General features: G+C 39.1%; 3 protein-coding genes across 6 annotated transcripts in view; 2 read left to right on the plus strand and 1 right to left on the minus strand.

Moving 5' to 3' along the window:
* LOC116919009 (calbindin-32) overlaps nucleotides 1–20060 on the plus strand; it is a 37792-nt gene extending 17732 nt beyond the window's left edge. For 2 of the 3 annotated variants that reach the window (XM_032924850.2, XM_032924852.2), the window contains exons 4-14: nucleotides 10790–10990; nucleotides 14435–14520; nucleotides 17079–17168; nucleotides 17427–17513; nucleotides 17607–17663; nucleotides 17814–17897; nucleotides 17976–18031; nucleotides 18182–18227; nucleotides 18447–18503; nucleotides 18919–18990; nucleotides 19538–20060. In XM_032924850.2, the coding sequence (XP_032780741.2) occupies nucleotides 10810–10990; nucleotides 14435–14520; nucleotides 17079–17168; nucleotides 17427–17513; nucleotides 17607–17663; nucleotides 17814–17897; nucleotides 17976–18031; nucleotides 18182–18227; nucleotides 18447–18503; nucleotides 18919–18990; nucleotides 19538–19690 (969 nt within the window). In that variant the 5' untranslated portion in view covers nucleotides 10790–10809 and the 3' untranslated portion in view covers nucleotides 19691–20060. Of the gene's footprint in view, nucleotides 1–4984; nucleotides 5224–10789; nucleotides 10991–14434; nucleotides 14521–17078; nucleotides 17169–17426; nucleotides 17514–17606; nucleotides 17664–17813; nucleotides 17898–17975; nucleotides 18032–18181; nucleotides 18228–18446; nucleotides 18504–18918; nucleotides 18991–19537 lie in introns of those variants that run through there. The other variant, XM_032924849.2, reaches the window with a different exon arrangement.
* A 796-nt stretch (nucleotides 20061–20856) lies between these two features.
* LOC116919004 (large subunit GTPase 1 homolog) lies at nucleotides 20857–23531 on the plus strand. Its single transcript, XM_032924841.2, has 8 exons — nucleotides 20857–21107; nucleotides 21170–21292; nucleotides 21354–21656; nucleotides 21733–22509; nucleotides 22578–22845; nucleotides 22916–23127; nucleotides 23186–23322; nucleotides 23387–23531. Exons 1-8 carry the CDS (start codon nucleotides 20991–20993, stop codon nucleotides 23490–23492), a joined length of 2043 nt encoding a protein of 680 aa, XP_032780732.2. The 5' UTR covers nucleotides 20857–20990; the 3' UTR covers nucleotides 23493–23531.
* On the minus strand, nucleotides 23461–24639 carry LOC123466333 (RNA polymerase II subunit A C-terminal domain phosphatase SSU72-like). Of its 2 annotated transcripts, none has more exons than XM_045171087.1 (6): nucleotides 24616–24639; nucleotides 24371–24494; nucleotides 24111–24254; nucleotides 23907–24046; nucleotides 23727–23842; nucleotides 23461–23680 (listed from the first exon to the last, which is right to left on the minus strand). In XM_045171087.1, exons 2-6 carry the CDS (start codon nucleotides 24445–24447, stop codon nucleotides 23486–23488), a joined length of 672 nt encoding a protein of 223 aa, XP_045027022.1. In that variant the 5' UTR covers nucleotides 24448–24494; nucleotides 24616–24639; the 3' UTR covers nucleotides 23461–23485. The 2 variants fall into 2 exon arrangements, with proteins under 2 accessions (XP_045027022.1, XP_045027023.1); XM_045171088.1 differs by having other exon boundaries at nucleotides 23461–23666; nucleotides 24616–24634.
* Between the last annotated feature and the right edge of the window lie 1441 nt (nucleotides 24640–26080).

The raw sequence follows: 26080 nt of genomic DNA on the forward strand, positions 1-26080 counted from the left end.
TTTTTTTTTTCCTCATTTTTGGACTTGATGTTTATTATACATTTTTTGTTGTTGTAACGATTTATTTGTTTAAATCGTTTCAATTCAATTCATTCAACGAATTGTATCCGTATCAGCATCGACCTCATATACAGAGTTGAATTATGAATCACCTGAATCAGGTTTCTTTTCACTGTTAGTCGCCCACCTGTGCCCGGATGGTGGCCACCCGTCACACAAGTTCCGAGATCCCCGAAAAGGAATTATCTTTTCCTTTTTCGTTTATGTATACAAGTTGTTTTGGTGTGTTAAGAATTAATTTAAAAAAAAAAAAAAAAAAAGGTTGTGCGTAGCAGAGCGAAAAGCGATTTTTTTTTCACCTGGCGTTTTCTTTTAAATTTAGGCGATGTATAGAATCACACGGATATTATTAAAGTCCCTGGGAAATTGAGGGCGTTATTTTCGAGTTTATTTTATTGAATATCACGAAAATATGTAACTTCTTTTGTTAAATTGGATACACTTTTTCCACTATCCATTTAAATCTTTTTTTTAACCTGCTGGAGTTCCAGGTGGAAGAGGGGATGAACTTGACATTCGTCACTAGTGTCACTGTTATGCCTGTTGCTCATGTACATTTGCATGAAGGAAAAAAATGTTTCTTTCCCTTTCCGTTCATTTTTTTTTTCTTTATTTTTATGACCTCTTCTTCTTTATGCTGTGCGGCCCACCGGGTTGTTTTGAATATCAATCAAATGGTAATAGCATAGCAACCGCGACTACACAGCAATAAGACCTACCTCGAATTCGTTTGTTGTATACGATTGAAGAAGAAGAAGAAGAAGAAAAAAAGACCATTCATGGCAGAACGTGATTGTATAGGCCATACTCTAGTAGTAATAGACTAGTAGAGTCTTCGTTGAAACTCTGCGGGACTGGCGCTCTTTTTGGGGATAGCTCTCTATATAACGAAAGAAGCCGGTTGTTAAAAAAAAAAATAAGGAAGGGATGATTTTCCATCCATAAGTGGGGTTCCCTGCGCGCTGGCCTATTTGTTTGCGTACAGGCCAGAAGACATTCGGTGTCGATCGGTGAACTGAGATAACATAAGAATAGCACCTTAAAAAGAGGAGCCATTTTCCAGAATTGTGTACAGGTCATTTCCTTAAGGGAAAAGTTTGACAGATTCGGTTAGAGGATTATAGATTGGAATGCCTGTTCTTTTCTTTTTTTTTCTTTCCCGTTTGTTGAAGAGATAGCAAGGGTGTGGCATCTATCTGTTATTCCGGTTGGAGCGAGTAGTTTGAATTAGCATAGGTGAGTAAATGTTTAGATTTTTGTTTGTTTTGCCACTAGAGACTTATTAACGGTTATTGACGTTCTTCAAATCAACACGGCGTACAGGGAATTTTCTTTCTTTTTTTTTTCTTTTGAGAAATGGTGGCGAAGCGCGTCGAATGATAATGAGTCACTTTTTGTTTGTTTCTTTCAAGATTGCGTTCTGCCGTGTCAATAACTAGGCTGTATATTTAGACATGTGTTTACATCAGTCGGAAGCTTTCAATAAAGTTGACGGGCTCGTACCACATGGATCTATTTATAACTCTAGCCGACCACCTACAAACATATTCCCGCAATGGGACGTCGATGACAGAATTCCTACTCTTAAACATAATTTTTTTTTTTTTTCTGCGTCATATTGCGAAGTGATCGTTGTAACATCATTTCGGCAAGCGGAACGTTGGTGTCGATGTGTCATCAGGACCGTTATGATGGACCTTAAAGGAAACCCGAAAAAGGACAACTGCCCAAATTGACAATTATTTTTGATCTTCTTCTTGGTGATGATTGTCCGTAAATTCTGTTCGCATTACATTGTTATGCTCTTTTACAACAAGTGTTGATTGTATTGAGGCTCATGAAGCCCCACCTTTCTCGCATGTTTGTTTGAACATACACGTTGTGTATGTTGGACAATGTTCAAAAGAACAAAACAGGAAAATTGATGATTCGGCATTTGACGAGGCTCTTCCATCATCGTAACAGATTGTCGGTTGTTTGAATACGTAATCGTTATCCCTTGTTTATTTTTATTTATTTTTTCTTTTATCTGTGGATCGTATACTTGGGTTTGTTGATTTCATTCATTCTCCGTTTTTGTTTGGATCGCGTAGGCAAAGTAATTGTACGTTTTGTCTGATTGTCTTGTGCGGTGGTCCAAAGGGCGCCAATTTAAAAAAAAAGGGGGAAAAGGTGTCGGCAATTCTTTTTCGAAACACGCACACCGCGCACGCGCGTGTTTCCTTGAATGTAACGAAACTAATTTGCACTTAAACTTATGCACATCGTGTTTTACCCATTTTAACGTGTTTTTAAATTTTAATTGTTTTTTTAACGGAGAAATCGAACCGACGTGAATTTTGATGTCGTTTTTTAAATGCAAATAACTTCGTGCAGATTTAATAAGGAAATTATATCTCTATAATACGAGGTATTAAAAAAAAAAGAAGACTCGCACGTAAACTTTTTGCCATAACTTTGTCTGCAAACTCCATTATGACGCATCTATTTTCTAGGTATTTGCGCTCGACATTCAACTTTCAGGTGGTATTTTTTTTTGGATTTACCTGTGACGAAAAAGCATTCACCGAAAAGGATCATAAAAAATGGCATCGGTACGAATGCAAAAATATCGATGAATACCCTATTGGAAGTATTGATAGGATTTGATACTAGATGGAATCATCAACGAACTGCGAATGATTACGTTATTCAATTTACTGATCTCCAATCGTCATTGACAGACTTTAGCTCTATTGAATTTTTTTTCCCCTTGAACATCGGATCAGAGTTTTGAAAATTCGGATTATTTTTTGAATTTTTTAAACATAAATACTACTCCTCCGCTGGATTAAGTAAGCATTCTCGTCCGTTGTTGCTTTATCGGGAAGCTCTGCATAACATTTCGCTCGGCCGAATCTTGAGCCCATCCGCTCCGAATGGCTTTAAGAAAAAAACGATGCTTTTGCCATATCCTCCTTCCGTTGCGGAAACGACCAACGCCCTGATGCGCATTTATTTATTTTTATTTTTTTCATGAATATACACCAACAAGACGGCGCCGGAGAAAAACGGATGTTTAAACGATGCCACACTAGCGGTAGCCCAGTGAAAATCTTCTTTTGTTTTTATTGTTTTCGCGCTTTCAATGGTTTGTTGGAGGGAGTTTTTATGGATGTAAAGACTATATACACAACTTTCCTGGGGAAAAAAAAAAAATGTGAGAGAAACTAGCGACCCAGCTGGTTCTCCCTCGAATGTTATCGATCGTTGAAAACTAGAAAGAAAAAGAATGGACAGAGCGATCCAACGGCCAAACTTTTTTTTGTTCTGATTTGAATTTTGTCTTCTTCTTTTAAAGAGCATCATTGCATGTACACTGGGAAATGAGTGCGGTGTGAGCGCAAAACTCAATTTCGATTTTTGTTGGATAGCGTATAGCTGTGCAGACTTAGTATTAAGTAGAACAGACGTTTTAGATCAAACCAGGATAAAATAACATAAAATCTCCGATCCGAGATGAAGTTTGACGTTCGTGATGTGACCGTCGCACGACTAGATAGAGGTGGTCCCTCCGCCAACAGACAGACGTCATAGTTCGACAAATCAAAGAAAGAAACGTACCTTTCTTGCCAGTTAAATTCTAAAACTTTGATTGATTAAAACGTGAAAAGAAATAACTATTGAAATGCTAAGTTAATTGATTAGCTCCCCCTTTTGTTTATACGTACATGCAAATAAATAGAAATAGATGAACCCATCAAAGCAACGCTGAAACGGCTAAGATTTGAACGAGATTCGTTAAAAGTGTTGATGCTTCGTTTTCCTCCGCAAAAGCAAATGAAACGGGCCAATTCCTTTGAACGCAAACTATAAAAAGGGAAGAATTCCGCATGTGTTTCAGTACCCCAGATCAGGTGCTCTTGACAAGACCTTGTTTCAGGCATGGCATGACAGACATGCTCAAAGCAAACATCCGCACAGATGCTTCGTGTGCAATCGTTTTTACACGATACCTTTTTCTGTGTCATTTTGGCCCTTGCAGCTGCGTCAGTGTCCCGATACTTGTTTAAACTATGAGAACATTCCCATTGCTAAGTAAAACTTTAATTCCTATCTGTAATTGGATCGAATTCCCCAAACCGCTAACTAAAGAAACAACCAGCTTTGACCGGCTGTCGCATGTTTTGTTTCGTTTAATCTCGTCTCAAAAAAAGAAAGCACGACCGCAATAACATTCTCAGCGTGTGTTTGTCCTAAGCCATCGTCAATAGCTTTTCTATGTCTTTAGCGTATGTATCTATTTACACTGAAAATGTATCACCCTTCTCTTTTGAAAAGCCTGCGCTATCAACACACTGAATTGTGATCGATATACGTATACCACCAACACCGTTGCTTACTGTGCTCCTTTTCATGATAATGTGGGGGGGAGGCTCTGCCTATGCAAAATAGACGGAATTGCACGAGAGGCTCACCCTTTTTTCCTATTTTTCAAACTGAATACGACGGACAAGTGGATCATTTCAAAACGTTCGACTGTGGATCTATTTTTCATTGAACTGTTTCTCCTTTTCAAATGTTTCATGCACTCGTGTTCAAGTCGGTTGGCCGTGCAACCGCCGACAGAGAATGGCTCCGTTGTAGAACTCGGTGATCGAGTGAGTGCCAACCGTTGTGTACATTACTGGTTATTTTGATAACGATATATCACCGGGAACGCCATAGACTTGCCAGTTAGAAACGCAATACGCTGCGATAGCATCTGCCGTTTGTTTTGTTGCATTGCGCATGAGCACGCGCTTGTGTTTGTTGTAGTAAGAGAGAGGCGAAAAGAGAAAAGTGAACGAGGGGGAGCCTGCACGCGCACGCAGACACAATGAGAAATATATCATAAGTCCGGCCAAAAAAAAAAATGCTAAAGGTGTGGGACGTCCGACAGTGCCGGCTCAGTTGACGTTCTCCCGCCACCGACCGGACAGCACACCCATCTCGAAAAAAAATATAATTTTTTAACTTCTTTCCCTTCACGTTTTTTTTTGTTGCTCCCCACCCACGCACCGTCAATAGTTTGAAAGGTCTTTCGTTGACTGCATCTTCGTCGCCAACGACGCCTGTCTTCTGTCTCTCTTTCACGTCGTCAACGACCGTTGCTCTTCATCACCGTCGAACGAAAAAAAAAACGTAGGTGGAGTAATTAATATTAGACCTGAAAATTTAAAATTAGACCTAGACGAGAGCCTATCCTAGCTTTTTAAAAGCTAAATGGTTTGTTTTGATGCCATCAAACTACGAATTTTATTTGTACATAGACTTAACGCTTCGAGCATCTTGAAGCCGACGAGAGAGTTTTATTTGATTCATTTATTTCTTTGATGATTGTTTAGTTTTTTATTATTCTATAGTGGAATCGATAAGCATACCTATATCTCGATCGAAAGTTGGTGGCTCCTTTCTCATAGTTTTGCCCGCAGTTTCTTCATTTCTCATTTTCTTCATTGAAAAACGAATAGAAAATAGGAGCGTCCTTTGAGGAAGACTACGCGCTTCCAGTAGTTAGTAATTAGAATTCTCTCCTTCAAAAAAGAAAGAAAAGAAGAAAGAAATCTCCAATGCACTGCGTACTGTCCGTCTCGTAGGAACTAGTATGTACAGCAGTGATTGACGTGGAATTAAAAGTTAATTGAAGTCAGATCACGACCTCCGGAAGCCAATTGTGTGTCGACGCAACTGACTTCCCACGTCCTTTTTTCTATAACATTATGTTAGTTCCGCTTTTGCTGTATAAAAAAAAAATAATAATAATAAAAGGGGACGTGCTGTGTTCCTTCTCCGTCATCACAGGGTTCCATTAAGGCCACCTATCTTTCCGGGGGTGCCGGAACGGTCCAACAAAGCCAGCCGTAGCGGCAAAAAAAAAAAACGAGACATGTGTCGGAGACGAACATCCAAAGTTATATAGTCCTGGTGATTCGATCATAGACGCCAAAGATTGGAAGTCCTGAAAATAAAATAAAAGTATGATCGAATAAAGAATTGGAACACACGAACAAAAGGCAAAAAACAATGACGTGTTTTTTTTTTTTTTATCTGTTTAATTCCACAAAAGTGGCCATCCACTTATAAAAGAATAACTTAACTTCCCTCCGCCAAAGTGGCCAATTATCTTTATTTCATTTTATTTTTCATTTAAAAAAGGAAAAAGAAACTCAAGTTACTGTACATTTCCCTTTAAAACTAGCGTCCATCAAGTGTACACGTAACTTTCTATATATTCTGATGTAGTATGTCGTATACAACACACGACTACCGAAAACTTTCTTTTTTCTTCGTCCAAAGAAGAAGGGAAAAAAAAAAGAATTCTTGTCGTAACTTTAGCGAATGTGTCGGTTGCCGAAAGGTAACACAATTCCGCACGAGCGCGTCTATAGGTGGTTAGGTATAGTCGCTATTGTACCGCCATATACATCCCGTGTTAGTTGCAGTGTGGCATGCTGTCTATATATACTCAACTGTATATGGCGTTGGACATTACATAAGATGTGGAAAGGAGGGACGCGAGGAAAATAGTTTTGCGTACACATACAGACAGCGAAAACCTCCCCGGAGAATAATAGCGTCACTTCCGTTTCAATGCGCTTTGAGCTCAGAAGGAAAGCCGCAACATGACATGTCTCTTCGACAAGAGGCATTCGTTCCTCCTCCCTTTTTTTTTTTTCTTTTTTTCTTCTTCTTCTTTTCGAACGTCTATATGGCATTATGCAAAATATACATGGTATCGTAGTGGTGACAGTCCATTATTACGCTGATCTGTTACTATACAGTTTTTATCGAATGTCACTGTCCTCTCCGGTCCGGAAGAGGCGACAGCATTTTATTAACCATTGACGATCTAGTATATCCTTACAGCCCTGTTTGAATCCATTACTTATTTATTTATTTATTAATTTTTTTAATGGTTGACTGCAGCGGATGTTATTCTTTAACACGTGCATATATACAAGGCAAGAAATCAAACGATGCGCTGCACTCTAAAACAAAATGGAGCTGTAATCGTCAAAGCGCTAAATTTAATGGACTTGTTGATATTGCTGCTATATGTCTAATATTTACGGCTATACTTAATTGTTAGTTATTATGTCTTCAACAAAAAAATGAGTAGAAAGGTTGTCATTCACCTGCTAGATTGTTTAGCTTATGGAAAAGGTGGAGGAAACACCCTTTTTTTTGGCCTAGGAAATTGGGCTTGAAAGCCTACCATGGTACAATAGATCACCATAGCAATGCGTCGTTGTCATGCACCAAATACGCTATTTTATGAAATTTTTGTTTGGTTCCTCATCGTATTCGCATGTCATGGAGTAGGAAATGAGAAAGGCGCACGCTCGTACGGCTATACTATATATGGGCGATAACTTGGCTGTTCCATTATACACGTCGGGGACCTTCCATTTGAAGGCTGAACGGGCCTGCACGCCAGCAGCCCAGCAGGTGGTGGTCTGGCTGTTGAATTATTTAATTTGTTGTTATGTGGACTATCTGTACTCTAAATCGTCCACAGCCGAGTCTACACATGCTGTGTCAACTGATAGCGAGCTCTGCTTTCTGTATCTCGTCGTGACTCATTTGTCTTTCCTTTTTCTTTTTTTTTTCTTTTTTTTTTGGTTACACAAATCAAATGTAACCAAGAGGACATTAGTAAGTTTTAACGTCAAGTCCGTATTTCTGTTAAAGACTATTAGAGTGAGGAATAATTGTCGACCAACTGTGAATATGATTTCAGACTTTTATGGGTCCGTCTTGTTGATGTACAAGTGTCAGTGGAAATGTAACGTACATGGATATTCAAATCAGACGGCCGAAGCGCGTCACAATTTATACGGGCGGCAAGAGCTAGAGATTGTTAAGGGACGGACACGAAGCTTACCCGTACGGAATAGATAAAAGATGGGGAGAAGAATGAAAGGGAGATGATAGACGAGAATATGAGGCAGCTAGAAAGAAAGATGAGGGGCGTCCGGAAATCACGGCAGCCACACAAACATTTTCCCCGTTTGTGCCATCTACGATGTGTGTTTGCTGCTCTGGCAGAAGAATTTATTGATGTGCAGGGAGGCCTGCCTCAAATGTGTGCGCGTGGAAAATGGGCGAGGCCGAACGGCAGTGGCGTGAATCATCTTTGGCCGTCACCCGTCCAGCAGCTGTGTCAAGGAGGCCAGCATGGTCGTTGTGCTGTGTGGTGGTAGATGGAATCACGCCATTGCCACTAGGAGGGGATACATCCATAAGAAATTCTGTCCGTTGTTTACTCTTTAATATCCCTCTTTTCCCCCCTATAGCAATCGCCTTCAGCATATATTAAGACCTATAGATGGCCAAAGAGGTTTCCCATTCATCATCAGGTTTACGTTTTTTCTTTCCGAGTCTATCAGAAAATAACACCCTTCCTGTCAAACAAGAAGAACTGAAAAGACTAGATTTTTTTAACTCCCCAAATTTGGTTGATTTCATTTTTGAAAATTTTACTTTGGCCCGGGCGTTTGTGTCTATAGTATTACGAGAATGTACGTAGAATACGTTTGTGCTATTCGCTTTAGCCATATATTGATTGAACGAAACATTGACCCTAACTATATTGTCGACTGCCGTTCAATTGATATCCTTCGTAGTCTCGATATCCAATTTTTGCCGCTTCAGTATTTGACTTGGATCATTTGAACGGCCTCATTGAATCGGACGTCATAACCGCATGCACAGAAAGAAAAGAAAATGCTTTTCGCACTTAACTGTAACGGTGTACCTAACTTAAGTTTACAATAAGCTTTTGATCAGGTATCTCATATAGGTTTACGATCCCACCAATAGATTCGCGTTACCCGTTGATAAGTGCCCTAAAAATTCAGCGTCTGTTGCATGTTTGGAGCTTTAGCTGGATGACGGGGTCTCACCGTGAGCCAACGTGAATGTTGCAGCACGCGCGCCGCATGTCGGTCCTGTTTGTCTAGCGTAGAAGAGCTCGCGTGTCTCGAACGGTTTCGTTCAACTGACAAAGTCTTTTCCTCCTCCCGTTTTTTTTGTTTTTTTTTCTGGCCACCCTTAAAGCCACCATATGGTCGAAACATTGAATTCAGTTTCATTTTTGACGTTTGGAGGCGTATCGTACGCACAAGATCTTTAACTATATCGGCCCTCGCTATTGCGAGTCCTGATTTATTTTTTCTTCAACGGTTTTTTTCTATCCACTGTTTAGCACCAATCGTTTATAAATATATGTATATTTTTTCCTCATCTACTAGACTTGTTTTTCTTATTTTTGAAAGTTTTGAGCCTTATTCGGATGGGTTAGTGAGATTGCTGGGCGTCTGGAGCTACACCAACGCTAAGGCTATGCGAATAAACACGGAACAAATAAATACACCAATTTATGCGGGCTCTGTCGTCCACCAATCGACTCAACAAAGGGCACGCCCATTTTAACAGACTTGCAGCACGCTAGAGACGACTGTCGGTAAGCAATTGCGATGTGTCAAGCAAATAAAGAAAGGAAAAATATGAAAATTGAGAAGAGAAACAAAACAATAGTAGCCTAGGCGCAGCCTTGGTGTTTGAATTGGCATCGTCAGTTTGATTATACAATCTTGCAACGCAACTAAAAGAAGAAGAAGAAGAAGAAGAAAAAAAATAGAGAAACTTTTGCAAAAGGAAAAGGTGGAAAAGTTCGAAAAGCGGCGTGGGCAAACACGCAAACGTAGACTCTCTCGGTGGCGCGGGTCGTCTAGATGAAAAACGGGACACGAAATGCGTGCGTTCACGAACAATGTACCCCCCACTTTTTTTTATTCTGCTGCAAGGGCTATATACGAAGAGCAATAACATTGCAATAATGGCTAGACGATTGTGAAACCATACATACACTATAAGCTAATCATAATACCAAATTCTATTTCATGTTTTCATCGTGCGCTTTTAACTCGAGTTTTGCGAAAGCTCCGTCTGAGTCATCATCATCTGCTGATCAAAGGAATATTTTATATGATTTCGCTGAAACCCCCCCTTAAAAAAACACACGTGACGGTGAACTGTTTGGGATGCGAAAAGTAATTGACGGTATCTATCATCAGTCTTTTGTTGCTGATGACGTTGAAGACACTCCTTCAGACTATTTTTATATGCGCTACCGTTGCAAACCGTTAGCAGGGATTTATGATTGGAAAAAGTTTGATTGATGGAACATGTGTTTGATATATATTTTGTAAACGAAGGAAATCGAGTCAGTTTGCAGCAATTTATGTCGTTGATCCACTTTCGGATCAATTCGCTGTTAAAGAGCCAACATTGGCAATGTACTGTTGTGTACTACGCCTCTTTTTCCGTCCCATGCTTCGTGATTAAGTGTAGCTTATTGCGTTATTATTTAAAATGGCCTTGTTTACAGTGTCTTGGGCTCGCAATCCAGTTAGCCGTGAGCTCTGACGTTTCCCAGGAAACGCGAATGAATCTTTCTTCTTCCTTGTTTCCCTCAGACGACGGGCACATAAAACGAGCGCCATATGCCACGAATGTTTTTGAATTATTGAAATGGCATCGTTTGCGGATCCTTTTTGTACGTCCCACTCCGCTCTCTTTCTCAGTAAATCGTCTAGCCGTGATATGATAGCTAAACCTCTTTTCATAAGGCACAGTACCGTCTCATTTAATTTTCATTTTTTTATCCTGTGTGCGTTGACAATTGTCTTACTTTTATTGACAGTGAGAACAAGAAAACAAAAGATGAGTTCCGGCAATCAGAATAACACGGCAGCCCAGCAGCAGCAGCTGAAGAACAATATCCGAGTCAACTTGGATCGTTGCAGCAATTTTATGCGCCAATTCCGCGATCCCGAGAGCCGTGAGTTGACCAAACTGTCGGCCAACCAGTTCATGGACGTTTGGAGCCACTACGACAAAGACGGTAATAATCAAACAATTGACCATTATTCAACAATAGATTGCGTATACAAGTACATTTATTATGTACTACATGTCTCTTTTTTTGTTATACATTTTTCAATTGTCTCCGGTTATGCATGTCTGTATGTTTGCGTTCTTATATTGACTTTATACCTTACGGCGCTTTATACGATGGGCAGTCACGATTTCAAACAACACGACTCCACCCATGAAACGTCCTGGTTTTTACTGGCATCATCAGCGCAATCAAAAACTTGTAAAAAAAAAATATTTATATTAAAATAAAAGAGAGCAGAAATGAGAGAATGGATCGATTTCTGATGGGTGCAATCTTTTAGTTTATTTCCCGCGACCCGTTAACAACAAAAACTCGGTTGTACAAGCAAAAAACGACATTGGAGCCAATAACCAAAGCCAAATCGTTGCCCTGTAAAGCCACTTGGCATTGGCACAACAACTTTATTCTTCAATTACCAAGAGACATAGTCTTGTCGAGCTTCTCGGCCAACTTTTGCTGGCCTATATCGTGATTGCGACCCGATTGCTTTTGCCTTTTACCCTCCTCCATAAACTAACTTTCATGAGTTGTCTTTTGAGTACACAAAAACCTCCTCTCTCTCGCGCGCTTGTTCTTGATAACCATTGCGGGATTTCTCGTTCATGCCGCAAAGCAAAATGCAAATCCCGTGGCTTTCTGTCAAGTGCCATATTATTCCCGATAGGCTTTCCATAACTATAGATGTGCACGATACAAAAAGAATAGCGAACCATTCGCTTTGTTTCCTAAAGAACAACTTCAATTATACGATTCTCCCCTAATTAAGTCAGTTTAATGAAGGGGTAAAATAATTGAAACATTTTTGAAGTTGTTGGCGCCATTCAAAAGCGATTGTGAGCATTTTCATTGAAAGAAAGACGGAGAATCTGTACGTGTATTGTTATAATCACGCCGGTTGTACAAAAGGCACGTGTCGTGTTCTTAAGAGGAAGTACCGCCAGTGATTCCTTAACCGTACGTGAACTGAGACCAACGCACGTGTCGGGTTATTGCGGGCCACTGCGTGCGAAGTTGATATTTTCCCCCCGGTGCTCCGGATGTCAAATAGGTTGAAAAGAAAACGTACCTTCATCTCCTTCCTCTGATGTTTATCTTTATCTTTTTTCTTCTTCTTCTTCTTCTTCTTCTTCTTCTTCTTCTGCAGTGTGCACAAAAGGGAATGCGAGAATCAAAGAGAGACAGGAAAGAGTTAAGTCAACAAAAGAAACTGTGGGCGAGAAGGAACGGCACACGACCAAACGCGCACGAAGTGCACTAAAGTTCAATAAGAAAAAAAAAAGGGGGGGGGGGCGGCAAAAAAAAAATGAACTTGAGAAAAGAAAAGAGACGAATAATAATATACAGAGAGAAGAGTGAGAGACTGAATGAAATTTTATTCAAAATGACGAGCCTGACGGCGGGATAGGGGGGAGGGGTAGCGTGCGCCTTTCCCCGAGCACGGGATGCTGGCGCATTGCGGAGCGACAGACGAGAAGGGCTATTGTTGCCATTGCTATCTTATTTATTTATTTTTATTTATTTATGTATGCTTTCTTTTATTTATTTTTTATATCGGGGTCTTGTCGTTCGGACTGTCCTTGTTGAACGACCGAGGGCTTATGGAACAGCCAACATTTACAGAGATGAGAAAGAAAGGGAAAAAAGAAAGACATGGAGCCGAAAGATAAAACAGCCACTCGTTCATTGTATGTGTCTATAGAGCTGTGTTGCTCTTTTTTTTTCTCTCTCCCTCTCTCTTTTCTTCTTCTTTTTTGCTGTTGTCGTTCGCTTTCCTCTTTATGCGTTAAATTACGCCAGGCCCAACGGCACGTAATGAAACCCGAAAAGAGAGAAAAAAAAAGAGGCAAAATATTACGGACACTATATTCGGCTATGTTTGACCAGTCACGATCGATTTTTACAGCCCCTATCCAATTACGAGTCGTTCCCTTTTTATTTTTTACTATTCCATCGCCTTGTTTTGTTGAAATGATGTACTGTTATCTGTGACTAGCATGTAACGACACACACGAATCCTGGTGAGGGATAATTCATGGGAAATGCCGTAAATAAAACAAAAACTAAAACAAAACGGAAGTGTAAGCCGGAATAAGAAAACAACTCCAATCCTAACATCATACCGCATCTATGATTGCTCGTAGGATATACGTAAATATATTCGAATTGGGGGTGTATCTAATTTGAAAAACTCAATTTTGCTCACGTCAAAAGGATCGTGGATATTGCTCGATATAAACGAACATAAATTCTGTGTTTTTCTCCCTCACATCTACACAATGTCAGACACTTTCATCATTTATTGTCCATCTACTTTCTTTTTTCTTCTTCTCTTTTATGATTTATGGTTGCGGCCGTTCACTCGACCGCTCTCATTATCATGGCAAAAGCCGACGATTAGTAGCTCACTAAAATCATCATCAAATCGTTCGGGTCAAATGCATTTGCGCTTAGCTCTTCTTGTGAACTTTGCTCTCCTTTCGCTCATTACTTTACATCATCAAGCGTTTTGCGCTACACTTGCGTACATATGTCTGTCAAAGTGCCCCCGCTTTTCCCGCCTACTAAACATAATTTTTTTTGGCTCCTTTCCGCGTTGTGGCTTATGCGGTGCATTTGTATAGACTGCATAAACTGTAGACGTGTACTCGACAGTTGCCCGAAACATACCAAATTATTAAGGCTCTTCGTATATATGCCGGAAAACTTTAGTGGCCGCCTCTTAGCGTCCCGACAAGGGCACTGTTTTTTGTATGCGTGTGTGTCTGTGTCTTGATAGCAAATCGTACAATGCTCTTTTTATAAGTAACTACTGCCACTATTAGTATTGCGAGTGCCTATTAGCTTCTACATTTACTACCGCTCAAGGAAAAGCTTAGGGCTTCCCAAATGGCACCGCCGTTTTGCCGTATATTCAACGCAGTTCGTTCTTAAAGTCTTTCTAGCTTTCTCTCTACCTTTTTCTTGCATTTCATTTTTTTGTTGTTGAACAGATGGGCGGTAAATTTTCTCCTTTATTGGAGAAGAAAACACAAAAGAAGCTTGGCGTAACATGAGAATGCCTATAACTCATTTTATCTCGTTGTAATATTTTTATTTATGAGCAGACGCCGACAATGTGTTATCTTCGTTTTCTCAGTTTTTACTGTACGCATGTATTCTTCTTTCAAAGAATAATAGTGGCTGGGGCATAACTCAAACTAGGCCTCTGTCCACCGATCAATTTTTATTTACGATCTATAGCTTTCCTCGAATCTACTCCTTGGATGGCCAAACTATTGCATAAATGTTACATCCGTTTCGTACATTATGTAATACTCTGTTGCGAATTATGAAAGGTAAACATTTGTTTCTCTCTCTCTCTTTCTCTCTTTGATATCCTGTCTGCAGCTAATGGCTACATCGAAGGCACTGAGCTGGATGGCTTCCTGGCTGAATTCGTTTCCAGTGTCAACATCCTGGATGTCGGTCCCGAGGTGAGTCTAACTAACTTCTTTACATTTACGAAAATGGATCTGTGTCTAATGTCTCTATAGCGTTGGAATCGCTGGGGATGGTTTAGTGGGCAATACTGACTTGTTTTTAGACGTTGATAAATCACCCCATTTACAAAGTAGAATTTTCGATCACGTTTGCATAAAAATCTGAAAGGCCACGCAACAGAAAAAAAATATATATTGATCACAACCGGTAAAATATCCGTTGGGAAAGCTAAACCCAAATTTCTTGTCGACAAGGAAGGGAGACAACTCAATTGCAAGCAATTTGCATAATACGGCGCTGCGAGGCTTGCAGCGGAATCGAAAAAAGACCTATAGTTCTTGTCAGCTGAATTATTCCTTGCCGCTGCCGCCAAGAGACTTTTAAAATGCATAGAAAACAGGAACATCATTATGCAGAATAAGAAGATTTTCAACTTTAACTCAGCTTTTGATGTCAATTGACAAAAATAAAAAAATTCCCATCCGTACAAAAGATTAAAACAATACGCCCGGGTCCTCCAAATTCGCAAAAAGTCCTTTTGACATCCGCCCTCGTAAGATTTGCATATCTTGCCCCGAAAAGTTGAGAGCCAAGACTTATGACACAGCAAAAGAGACTGCTTACGTATTCACGTATTGTATTTCATTCGTGTGAGTGGCAGAATAAGCTTTACTCGATTCATGGTTGCTCTGACTACATAATAGTCATATAGTTATCATTATACGCCTGGTGGAGGGTCGCTCTGGCCTCGTCTTCTGCGGCATTTCCTTGCGCTCAATGTCCTCGTCGTTTATGTGCTCCTTCATCATCGTTATTGGATGGATTCTCAATTTACTAGCGGACCTGCATTGCTGGACTGCAGCGCATTAATGTGGAAGACGATGCAGTGATGAAGGATCGCTTTTACACGCGTAGGGTAGCTCCATTTTAGCCAAGTACAGCAGTTGCACTACTAGCACGTAACATTCTTTCCAGAGTTCTGCGAAATATCGGGAAAACCTGGAAACTTGGTCCACACACTTGACAGGTCCCTCCCCCTCCACCTTAAGCGACTGGGCAGGAAGGAGCGTCGATCGATGCGTGGTGCATGCGTGTCCATATACAGTAATAGCGTAGTAGACGGGCTCACCAACTATCAAACTGGTCGTTGACAGCGTCCAAAATGCCTCGAATGATGAAACTGGTATAGAAGAGCCTACCCCCCAAAAAAAAGGAAGAAAACAAAACAAAAAATGATAACAATAGAAAAGGTTGAATGTTGGCGGTGAGATGCAAGTCGATAGTTGGCCGAGAGACTTTTATTGCACGCTTGTTTTTAATGGCTCGTGAAAATAAAAGAAAAAAAGGCTCGAGATATCGGCGCATGCAGAGTTTATATCTGTTGACATGTCGTGTTCATTGCCATCTCGGTGTGTTTTTTGTTTTGCGTTTATTACATTTAGAGAACGCGGATCCGCCCGGGGGGAGATCATTTTCTATTTCAACATGACTCTACAATCAATATTTATGCTGTAGCTCTCTGCGCATTTTTTATTTTTCCCTTTCTCTTTATTTTATGCTTTTGATTATTCGACCCTCGAGGTGCTCAAGGACCTCAAGTTCACTCTGTTGTTTGTCTTCCATAACTCAATCAACCTGCGCCAAAAAAGATATTTTTCTCGTAAAAACAAAAGCAGACGTGGAAGAACAAAAACAAAACAAAATTTCCTCACACTTCCACTTCTCAGAACGTTAAGCGCATCAGAACAGAAAAGTTGCCTTCGTCTTAGTCAGACTCGTTTGATCGAATGTGCTTAGATAGTCTGGTTGGAACTGCAGCACTCCGCAATAGACCCAAAATGAACCATAAGTTCTAATTTAGCCAAATTTTCTTGCCCGCACTGCGGGAATCCGACCTAAGAACCATCAATCATTTAGCTGTGTATACTTTGAAACACAGCTTGAAGCTATAAAAACAGCGGGACAGGTTCGAAAGAATCCAAACCAGCAACTGGAACGGGTTGAATAACAAAAAAAGAAACAAGAAATCCACTCATCAATAGAGCGGATAGCGATCGCCATCCGAACAGAATGGATATGTAGATCATATAAATGTATTGCTGTCAATCGACGGAATCTATACGGTGAACGACACGCAATGGCAATGTATTAAACTTGACGGTCGATCAGTGGCAGCAATGGCAAATTGTTGTTGTTGTTTGGGTGATCGTGTTGTCCTGCTTTGCGTGCGCGAGCTTTTTACTTCACGTAACGTGTGACGATGTCAAATTTGAGAGCGGATTGACACGACTATGGGCTTGTACCTGCTTTAAACGTATTGTTTGTTTATCTTGTTGTTCACGTTTCTCTTTCGGCCAGACTCGTTGATGTGAAAATAGCGCCCGACCTCGTTTATTTGGCCGGTATACAGGCGAAAACGAAACGCCAATCGATAGAATGTCATGGATGTTTTAAAGAAGGAGAATGCCCCAACTTATTTGCTGCGTGTGTTTATGTTTATTTGCTTTTCTCTATACTGATTGGTTCTATTTATTTATTCGTTTGATTGTAGGTCGTGTCGGATGCGATGTTGGCCGAATTGAAGCAGTGTTTCATGGAAGCTTATGACGATAATCAAGACGGAAAAATCGACATTCGTGAGGTATACATGACGTGTGTGTGTGTGTGTCACAATTGCTGAGCGAAGATTGACAGTTATGGCATGATTGGTTCAATCGTAACACGATGAGGCTTGTCTTTGTTACCATATGAACGGGCTGCTTCGTTTGTTTTGTATCATTAGTCGGATGTTCTACATGCATTTTTTTATTTATTTTTTATATAATTGGAGTAACAATGGTCTTTAAATTTTTGATCGCCTTCGTTTCTCGGAACTCGATTGCACGTGCGCTCTGAATAGTTGGCCCAACTACTTCCCATGGAGGAGAACTTTTTGCTACTTTTCCGCTTCGACAATCCATTGGACTCCAGCGTCGAATTTATGAAGGTAACAATGAACGTAGTGGCAACAACTGACAAGCTGACAACAAGACGAATTAGTTAATTAAACAGCATCGTTTTCTGTTTGTCTGCAACACAGATCTGGCGAGAATACGATTCTGACGGCAGTGGATTCATCGAAGCTGACGAATTGAAAGTAGGTCACGTCGCAGTTTACTCTCGTGTATACATACATCGACTGCGTCATTGGTCTTTCCCTTTAATTTATTGAACGAAAATATAAATTGAATGTTTCTTTTTTTTTTTTTCGTGTGCTTTTTGTTTATGGCCGTGACGTTTAATTAAGAACTTCCTGCGCGACTTGTTAACTGAGGCTCAGCGTGATAAAGAAGTCACCGAAGATAAGTTGATCGAGTACACGGATACTATGGTAAGCGATGGCCGAATAAAAACTTCATCTAACCTTCCTATAGTTATCGACCGAGTTATCTTTTATTCACGTTTACAGTTGCAAGTGTTTGATTCCAATCGGGATGGAAAACTCCAGCTCTCCGAAATGTCCAAGTATGAATTATTTCTCTTTTCTTTTCTAGGTATTCTTGTTGAAATGAATTCTTTAGATGAAAGGAAATAGTTTCTTCATTGTTTATTTTATTTATTTATCTTTTTGTTTTTTATTTTATATTTTCAAAATTTCGATTGATTTCTATGTAGGCTGCTTCCAGTCCGCGAGAATTTCCTGTGCCGCCAAGTTTTTAAGGTGAAGACTTTTTTTAAAATATTATTTTTAAAAGATGCATTCCATTTAATTATTTTAACTCATTAAAATTGATTGCTAACCACCGATGCGTAACGACACATATCAATCTATTTTTTCGTTCTTTTTTGTTTTCTTCCATTTCGCGTCCGATATTTATAATGGATATCCTGCCATTCCTGACATCTTTCTCATTGCTCACGCCTGCGGTGACGCTTGCAGGGCCCAACAGTGCTATCAAAGGATGATATTGAACGAGTTTTTGCTCTCTACGACAGAGTAAGTTTCTAGCAAGTTTTCTATAAGCTGTCAGAGTGCTGTCGCATTGCGTTTGCGGACCGTAACCGGCGTAACCCCTCCCTCCCCCCCCTCCCCCATACTCCAAAAGACGACCGCTTTGGTGATGGCTTATCCTTGCGGAGCTCCTTTTGCTTGATCCCGCTTCTATAATTGTCTGCTCCTTCGTCCCGAATCCTGGCAATCGGAAGCCACTCTGATGAGTTTGGGTATCCCTTGGACGTGGACATTTCTGTCGACAGAGACAGAAGATTGCGCTGCTGATGATCCTGCACTCAATACTGACAATTCCCTACACGATTTAAAACTAATTTCAAATGAATATCAAAATTATGTCTTTATTATACATGTTGCTTTCTAAAAATGAATTGAAGTGATCACGTTTTTTCCTGCGCAGGACAATAACGGAACGATTGAAAACGAAGAACTACGTGGATTCCTCAAAGATCTATTGGAACTAGTGAAAAAGGTACGATTGCGGGTTAATAAATATTTGGCAATTACGCTTTATTATCTATTGCGCTTACACGCTCGGACGAGAGGGGCATTGACGTTGAGAAATAATTTGGAACTGAAATTGTATTGTTAACGATCTGAAGAACTTGGTTGGATGGCGGGTTGTACAACGACTGGCTCACGAGTTCACGCTCATTTATTATAACGGCCTAATTTGCTAGGGAGATGAATGAGGGCATCTGATTCAATTGGCATCGGTCTTTTACCTCGTACACATCTAGTCGTAGGTCTGTGCCTCTCCTTACTCAACCAACTCACCTACCTTTCAACCGCGTCATTAAGAGCTTCACACAGTAAGCGCTCATGCCGCCCTCTCGAGAGCTGTCGGACTTGGCGCCATAAAATATAGTCATGGACTTAGCGCTATCAGCGATCTATAAAGAAATAAAATAAAACAAACTAACAAAAAGAAAGAAATGAAGAATGTTGTAAACAAGCTATTCGCTATTGCTTTATTTTCTGTCGACGTGCTTTATTTTGTATCAAATTACACCATGCAGGATTATGACGCCCAAGATCTTCTGGACTTTGAAGAGACCATTCTTCGTGGCTGCGATTTTAACCGTGACGGGAAAATCAGCAAGAAGGAGCTTACCATGATCTTGCTGGCCTTGTCCAAACACAGCCAAGATGATGAAACTAAATCCAAGTAGAGACGAGAGAAAACGTGCACGACAAGTTCCGAACGACATCCAATAACGACGTTAATGAATATGAAAAAGAAAAAAAGTCTCCCATTCACAATGTATTGTCCCTCGTGAATCAGTTCTGACGGAGCTGAGAAGAAAAAAAAAATTATAAATTTTGGCGACCCACTGACCAGAAAAGTCAGTAAGATGGTGTTTTCCGACTCTACACATTAATTTTGATTGAGTATTTATTTGAAGGTAGTAGTACATTGCATCGCTTGTTGGTGAGCAGGTTGACGTTTGTTACTAGTCTGTTGGGAATTTGTAATTTTTACCCCTATTTATACCACGTTTGTTCTAATTTTTTCTCAATAAATTGTCATCTCTAACCAAATCATCTCTAGTAGATTCTTAACGAATCGCCCCCTATCGTCTGCTTTCCTTTCTGTGGCTCTAATATTTTCCTTCCTCTTTCATGAATTTGTTTCTTCATGTTGTACACGAGTTAAAAAAGAAAAAAAAAAGAAAAAAAAATCGGTGGTTTACACCGTATAAATATACAAAATAAAAAAAAAAAGGTAAATAAAGTGAACCATTCTTTTCTCTTGGTTATTTCTTTTGGTTGAAAATCAAGAACTTTTAGTCATTAAAAGTAGCCAAACTTTAATACGACTCGTCGAATCATACGATCTCGTCGAAACATTCAAGCACAAAAAGAAACATTTCAAGAGGAAATTGTTGAAATTCGGTTATAATTGTTGAAATTCGGTATTAATATAAAAGCTTTGTTGATGGAAAAGTAAATTATTTAAAGTGGGAATAAAATGGTGATAAAACTCATATTTGTCACATGCACACGCACACATGCACATTTGAAGAAAACCATGGGACCGATAATGCATCGGATTATACTCGAGTATTTTGTGTCTGCCTGGAAACAGTAGGCTACGTCTTTCGGTTAATATAAAAAAAAAATAGATAAGCTCTAAATAACTTGCTATTAATTACTCCGAAATAAATCAACAACGAACGTATACATAGGGTTGTTAACAGCTACTACAATAAGCTATTTAAGTGTTATTTTCCAGTTTGCTTTGGGATCTGCTCGTGACAGTTTGTGTTTTTCTCGTTTTAAATCTTTCCGTGATGACGTTGTTCAGACAGGCAACACTAGATGACTCTCTTGCCCATCTTTTGACGTCCATACATCGTCTGCTTAAAACCTCGCGTGCGCACAATTATTGAAAATTTCTGTTAATGTTTGTTTCATAGGGACTTTGTTGCTAAAAACTTATAATTAAAAAGCTTAAAGTTCTCACGAAAAATGGGGAAGAAAACGAGTCCATTGGGTGGGAAAAAAGGCATTCAACTTGGAAGAGCAATCATTAAGGATCGCTTTGGCAAAGGAAAAGGCAAAAGTCGCAAAGGTGATCCGACTATGGTAATGAGAAAAAGAAAACGTATTTATTTGTGTATTACGCTAACTAAATATTTACTCTTCAGTTACATACATCAGAACTTGATGATGGTTATGATTGGGGTCGTCTGAATTTGCAATCTGTGACAGAGCAAAGCCAATTAGATGAATTTCTAGCAACCGCAGAACTAGCAGGAACTGAGTTTGCAGTTAGTAAAGCTTCATCATAATAAAAAAATAATGTTAATTCAAGTTATGGTGCATTTTTAGGCTGAGAAACTTAATGTAACTTTTGCAAAAACACAAGCAACATATGGCTTGCTCAGTGCAGAGGAGAAAACTAAGGTTAAGCTTGCACAAGCTGAAAATGCAGCTAACCTTAAAATACCAAGACGACCATTGTGGGATAGAACAACTAGTGGGGAGGAACTACAACAGCTTGAAAGAGAAGCTTTTCTGGCATGGAGGAAGGGTCTTTCTGAATTGCAGGAAATCGAGGGTGTGACACTAACACCTTATGAAAAAAATTTGGATTTTTGGAGGCAACTGTGGCGTGTGATTGAGAGAAGCGATGTATGTTTATAGTAATTTCCGTGTTGAATTATTGTGTGACTAAAACCGACCCATTCATTCGTATTTCTATATTTAGGTGGTTGTCCAGATTGTCGATGCTCGAAATCCCATGTTGTTCCGTTGTGAGGATCTAGAACGATATGTGGTGGAAACCAGTCAGGAGAAAATGAATTTGATTCTGATTAATAAGGCCGATTTTTTGAGTGAAAAACAGCGTCAGCTCTGGGCCGAATACTTTGATAACATTAATTTACCCGTGGCTTTTTTCTCGGCATTAGAAGAGAATCAAAACAACCAGTTACGCAAATTAAAGCTGCTGGAAGAAGAAGAAGAAGAAATAATTGAAGAAGAAGAAATAGAAGATGAAAGCGAGTATGAAAATGAAGAGGAAGACGAAGAGGAAGACGAAGAGGAAGAGGAAGAGGAAAACGCAAATGAAGACGCAAATGAAGAGGATAATCATGTGTGCGAAGGTGGAAGCAAAAGTGATAATCACAACGAAAAATTCAGTGTTGTAGAAAACAAACCTGTTACCGATCAACAAATAACTGAGGAGACAATAGGGACATCAGTGGAGCAGGCTAAAGAAACTAAAAATAACTTGTCGATAAAAGTTCAAAGTGATCCACTAAAAATAGGCAGTCAAATTAAAAACAGTACTCGATTACTCTCTGGGGCGGAGCTCGTGGAACTGTTCAAGAACATTCACAAAGGAAGAAAAGTTCAAGAAGGGCGATCAGTTGTTGGACTTGTGGGATACCCAAATGTCGGAAAGAGTTCCACCATCAACTCTTTACTCACGTACAAGAAAGTGTCTGTCTCGGCTACTCCCGGGAAAACTAAACATTTTCAGGTTAGATTCGAGCGATACATATGCGAGCTAAAAATTGCATAATATTTATTTCTTCTTACCTCTTCCAGACCATAAACATAGATGACGATTTAATTCTCTGTGATTGTCCTGGTCTAGTGATGCCAAGTTTCGTTTCGACAAAACATGAAATGATAATTTGGGGCATTTTACCGATTGACCAAATGCGAGATCATGTTGGGCCAGTAAATTTGATCGCTTCTCTTATTCCTCGCTCTATTCTGGAATCAACCTATGGCATCTTTATTCCAAAACCCAGTGAAGGGGAAGACACAACCCGACCCCCAACTTCCGAGGAGTTACTTAATGCCTACGGATGTAATATTCTAACATCGTTTAAATTCTGTCTTTTTTTTAGAGTACATTCTGACAATATTTATCGTTATAGTCATGAGAGGCTTTATGACGGCGCGAGGCTTGCCTGATAATCCTCGTTCATCCCGCCACATCTTGAAAGATTTCGTTCAGGGAAAATTGCTCTATTGCAATCCACCTCCAGAAACAGATGCGAGTGAATTTCAAGAATTTACTAGAGCTAATAGAAGCAGGCCACTTAAACCAACCGCAACTCCAACACCCTTCCAGTTGAGAGTCACCAAAGTACTTCGAATACGTTTAACAATTATGAACTGTATCTAATTCTATTGCATATTAACAGACTAACTACAATAATTCCCAGTCAATTGACCAGGCATTTTTTAGCCAATCTTTATCGACTGCACACAGTAAAGGTCGCGCATCTACTCCTGGTGAAACTCATACAAAAGGAGTTACCGCAAACTTGAATTTTCCGGGGTAGGTACTATTAGTACAAAGGACATTTTTATTGTATTGACTATTGAATTTTATTTTTTGCTAGTTCATGCAGTAACCTGAATGAACTTGGTGATAAACCTTGGAAGAAGCACAACAAAAAGCATAAGCGCGAAAAGCTTCGAAGAGTATATGCTCATTTAGATCAGTGAGCTTGTGTATCAAATACTGGAAATACAATTTGACGGTCATGTGGTTTCTGTATATAATATTGAAAATGCGAACTAGTAGAAAAGCAGACAATGTAATATTGGGCGTTGGCATTTTGCTTCAAAATCTTGCAACATTTCATCGATGTCATTATCAAGGTCATCACTATTGGCCATCTAAATATAAAGAACTATTGAAGTTGTAAAAGCCAGCTAAGACTCCTAAGAATGTATTACCATAGCTACCAGATCACACATCAGAAATGCACCTATTGTTGCTTCTTCATGGTTATCCTGAATTTCAATATTAACTATGTGAACAGGAGTTGTTTGACTATCTCTGCCCTCCAAGCCTTTTTTTAAATAGAGAAAATGTTATGTATGGTGTGTAAAGAAACAATACACAATGACTATTACTTTCGATCACTTGATCATAGACTCGTTCTTCACAAGTAAGGATCAGATTGAACTGTTCTGATGTTGACTGAAATCTTTCGGGATGAGGTTTAATTCTCCTATTCCGGTCCAACATATGAAGAAGTCCATTTCGGGTATACCTACAAAGAATATACAACTTAAATGGCTACTTACTTTGATTTGTGAAATCAAGTTTTGTAATACAGCTCTCTATCTTTCTGCAAGAGATCCTGATAGATGTCATCATAAGGTGTCCCGAATTCATACACATTAGGTCTGTCCGGAGCTGCTCCTGGTAACTTGACCTTATCTCCTGTTCCAAATGATTGGACTCTATATCCTTTTTTGCTAAAAAAATAATATAAAGAGAATTTCAGAGAATGAAACACATGAATAAAAAAAATTAAATATAAGGGGTAGTGCAACCTGCACACATGCAATAAACAATCTTGAAACATTTGTACCTTAAGAAATTATGTGCTTCCATACTACGATTCATGTTGCTTGAACAAATAACAGCTAATTTTAATGGTTGTGGCATTTTTGTAGATCCAGTCTAAGAAAACCCGTAAAGATCTAAAGAATACTCTAAGAAAATGTAGCAGACGAAGAAAAACAGAAAAAAAAACAGAAAATTTAGTTAATGAGTTAACCGCAATTAATTTTCTTTTATTTAAAAAACAGCTAGTTTAACCCGAAAATCAATTACTTAATCGAAATCAGCGTTCAATTTCGTTTACGCCGTGGAATTTTTGTGGAATTTCAAGAGATGTCGTTTTTTGCCGATTTTTACAAAAGTGGGAAGGCTACACCCTTCCCACTTTTTGATTTTTGGCCAAATTTCAAATTTTGCTTGAAATACATGATTTCGATTCAGAATTGAATGAAAATCACGGAAATCAAGTTTATTTTTCAATTGACCTTGTAAATTTTTATTTAAACGTTAAAAACCATAAATAAGGTTGGTGCGCTCACAGCTCTGATTTCGTTAATTTTCATACCGGCTGGTTTAACGAGAAAACCAATGACTAAACCGAAATCTGCGTTCAATTTCGGTTATACCGTGACAATTTTGTGGAATTTCAAGAGATGTCCTTTTTTGCCGATTTTGACAAAAGTAGGAAGGCTATACCCTTCCCACTTTTTCATTTTTGGCCAAATTTCAAATTTTGCTTGAAATACATGATTTCGATTCAGAATTGAATGAAAATCACGGAAATCAAGTTTATTTTTCAATTGACCTTGTAAATTTTTATTTAAACGTTGAAAACCATAAATTAAGTTGGTGCGCTCACAGCTCTGATTTCGTTAATTTTCAAAACGGCTGGTTTAACAAGAAAACCAATGACTAAACCGAAATCAGCGTTAAATTTTGGTTATACCGTGACAATTTAAAGCAATTTCAAGGGATGTCGTTTTTTGCCAATTTTGACAAAAGTGGGAAGGCTATACCCTTCCCACTTTTTCATTTTTGGCCAAATTTCAAATTTTGCTTGAAATACATGATTTCGATTCAGAATTGAATGAAAATCACGGAAATCAAGTTTATTTTTCAATTGACCTTGTAAATTTTTATTTAAACGTTAAAAACCATAAATTAAGTTGGTGCGCTAACAGCTCTGATTTCGTTAATTTTCAAAACGGCTGGTTTAACAAGAAAACCAATGATTAAACCGAAATCAGCGTTAAATTTTGGTTATACCGTGACAATTTAAAGCAATTTCAAGGGATGTCGTTTTTTGCCAATTTTGACAAAGGTGGGAAGGCTATACCCTTCCCACTTTTTCATTTTTGGCCAAATTTCAAATTTTGCTTGAATTACATGATTTCGATTCAGAATTGAATGAAAATCACGGAAATCAAGTTTATTTTTCAATTGACCTTGTAAATTTTTATTTAAACGTTAAAAACCATAAATTAAGTTGGTGCGCTCACAGCTCTGATTTCGTTAATTTTCAAAACGGCTGGTTTAACAAGAAAACCAATGACTAAACCGAAATCAGCGTTAAATTTTGGTTATACCGTGACAATTTAAAGCAATTTCAAGGGATGTCGTTTTTTGCCAATTTTGACAAAAGTGGGAAGGCTATACCCTTCCCACTTTTTCATTTTTGGCCAAATTTCAAATTTTGCTTGAAATACATGATTTCGATTCAGAATTGAATGAAAATCAC

Source organism: Daphnia magna, linkage group LG3 (assembly GCF_020631705.1).
Source record: "Daphnia magna isolate NIES linkage group LG3, ASM2063170v1.1, whole genome shotgun sequence".
In the NCBI taxonomy this organism is placed as follows: domain Eukaryota; kingdom Metazoa; phylum Arthropoda; class Branchiopoda; order Diplostraca; family Daphniidae; genus Daphnia; species Daphnia magna.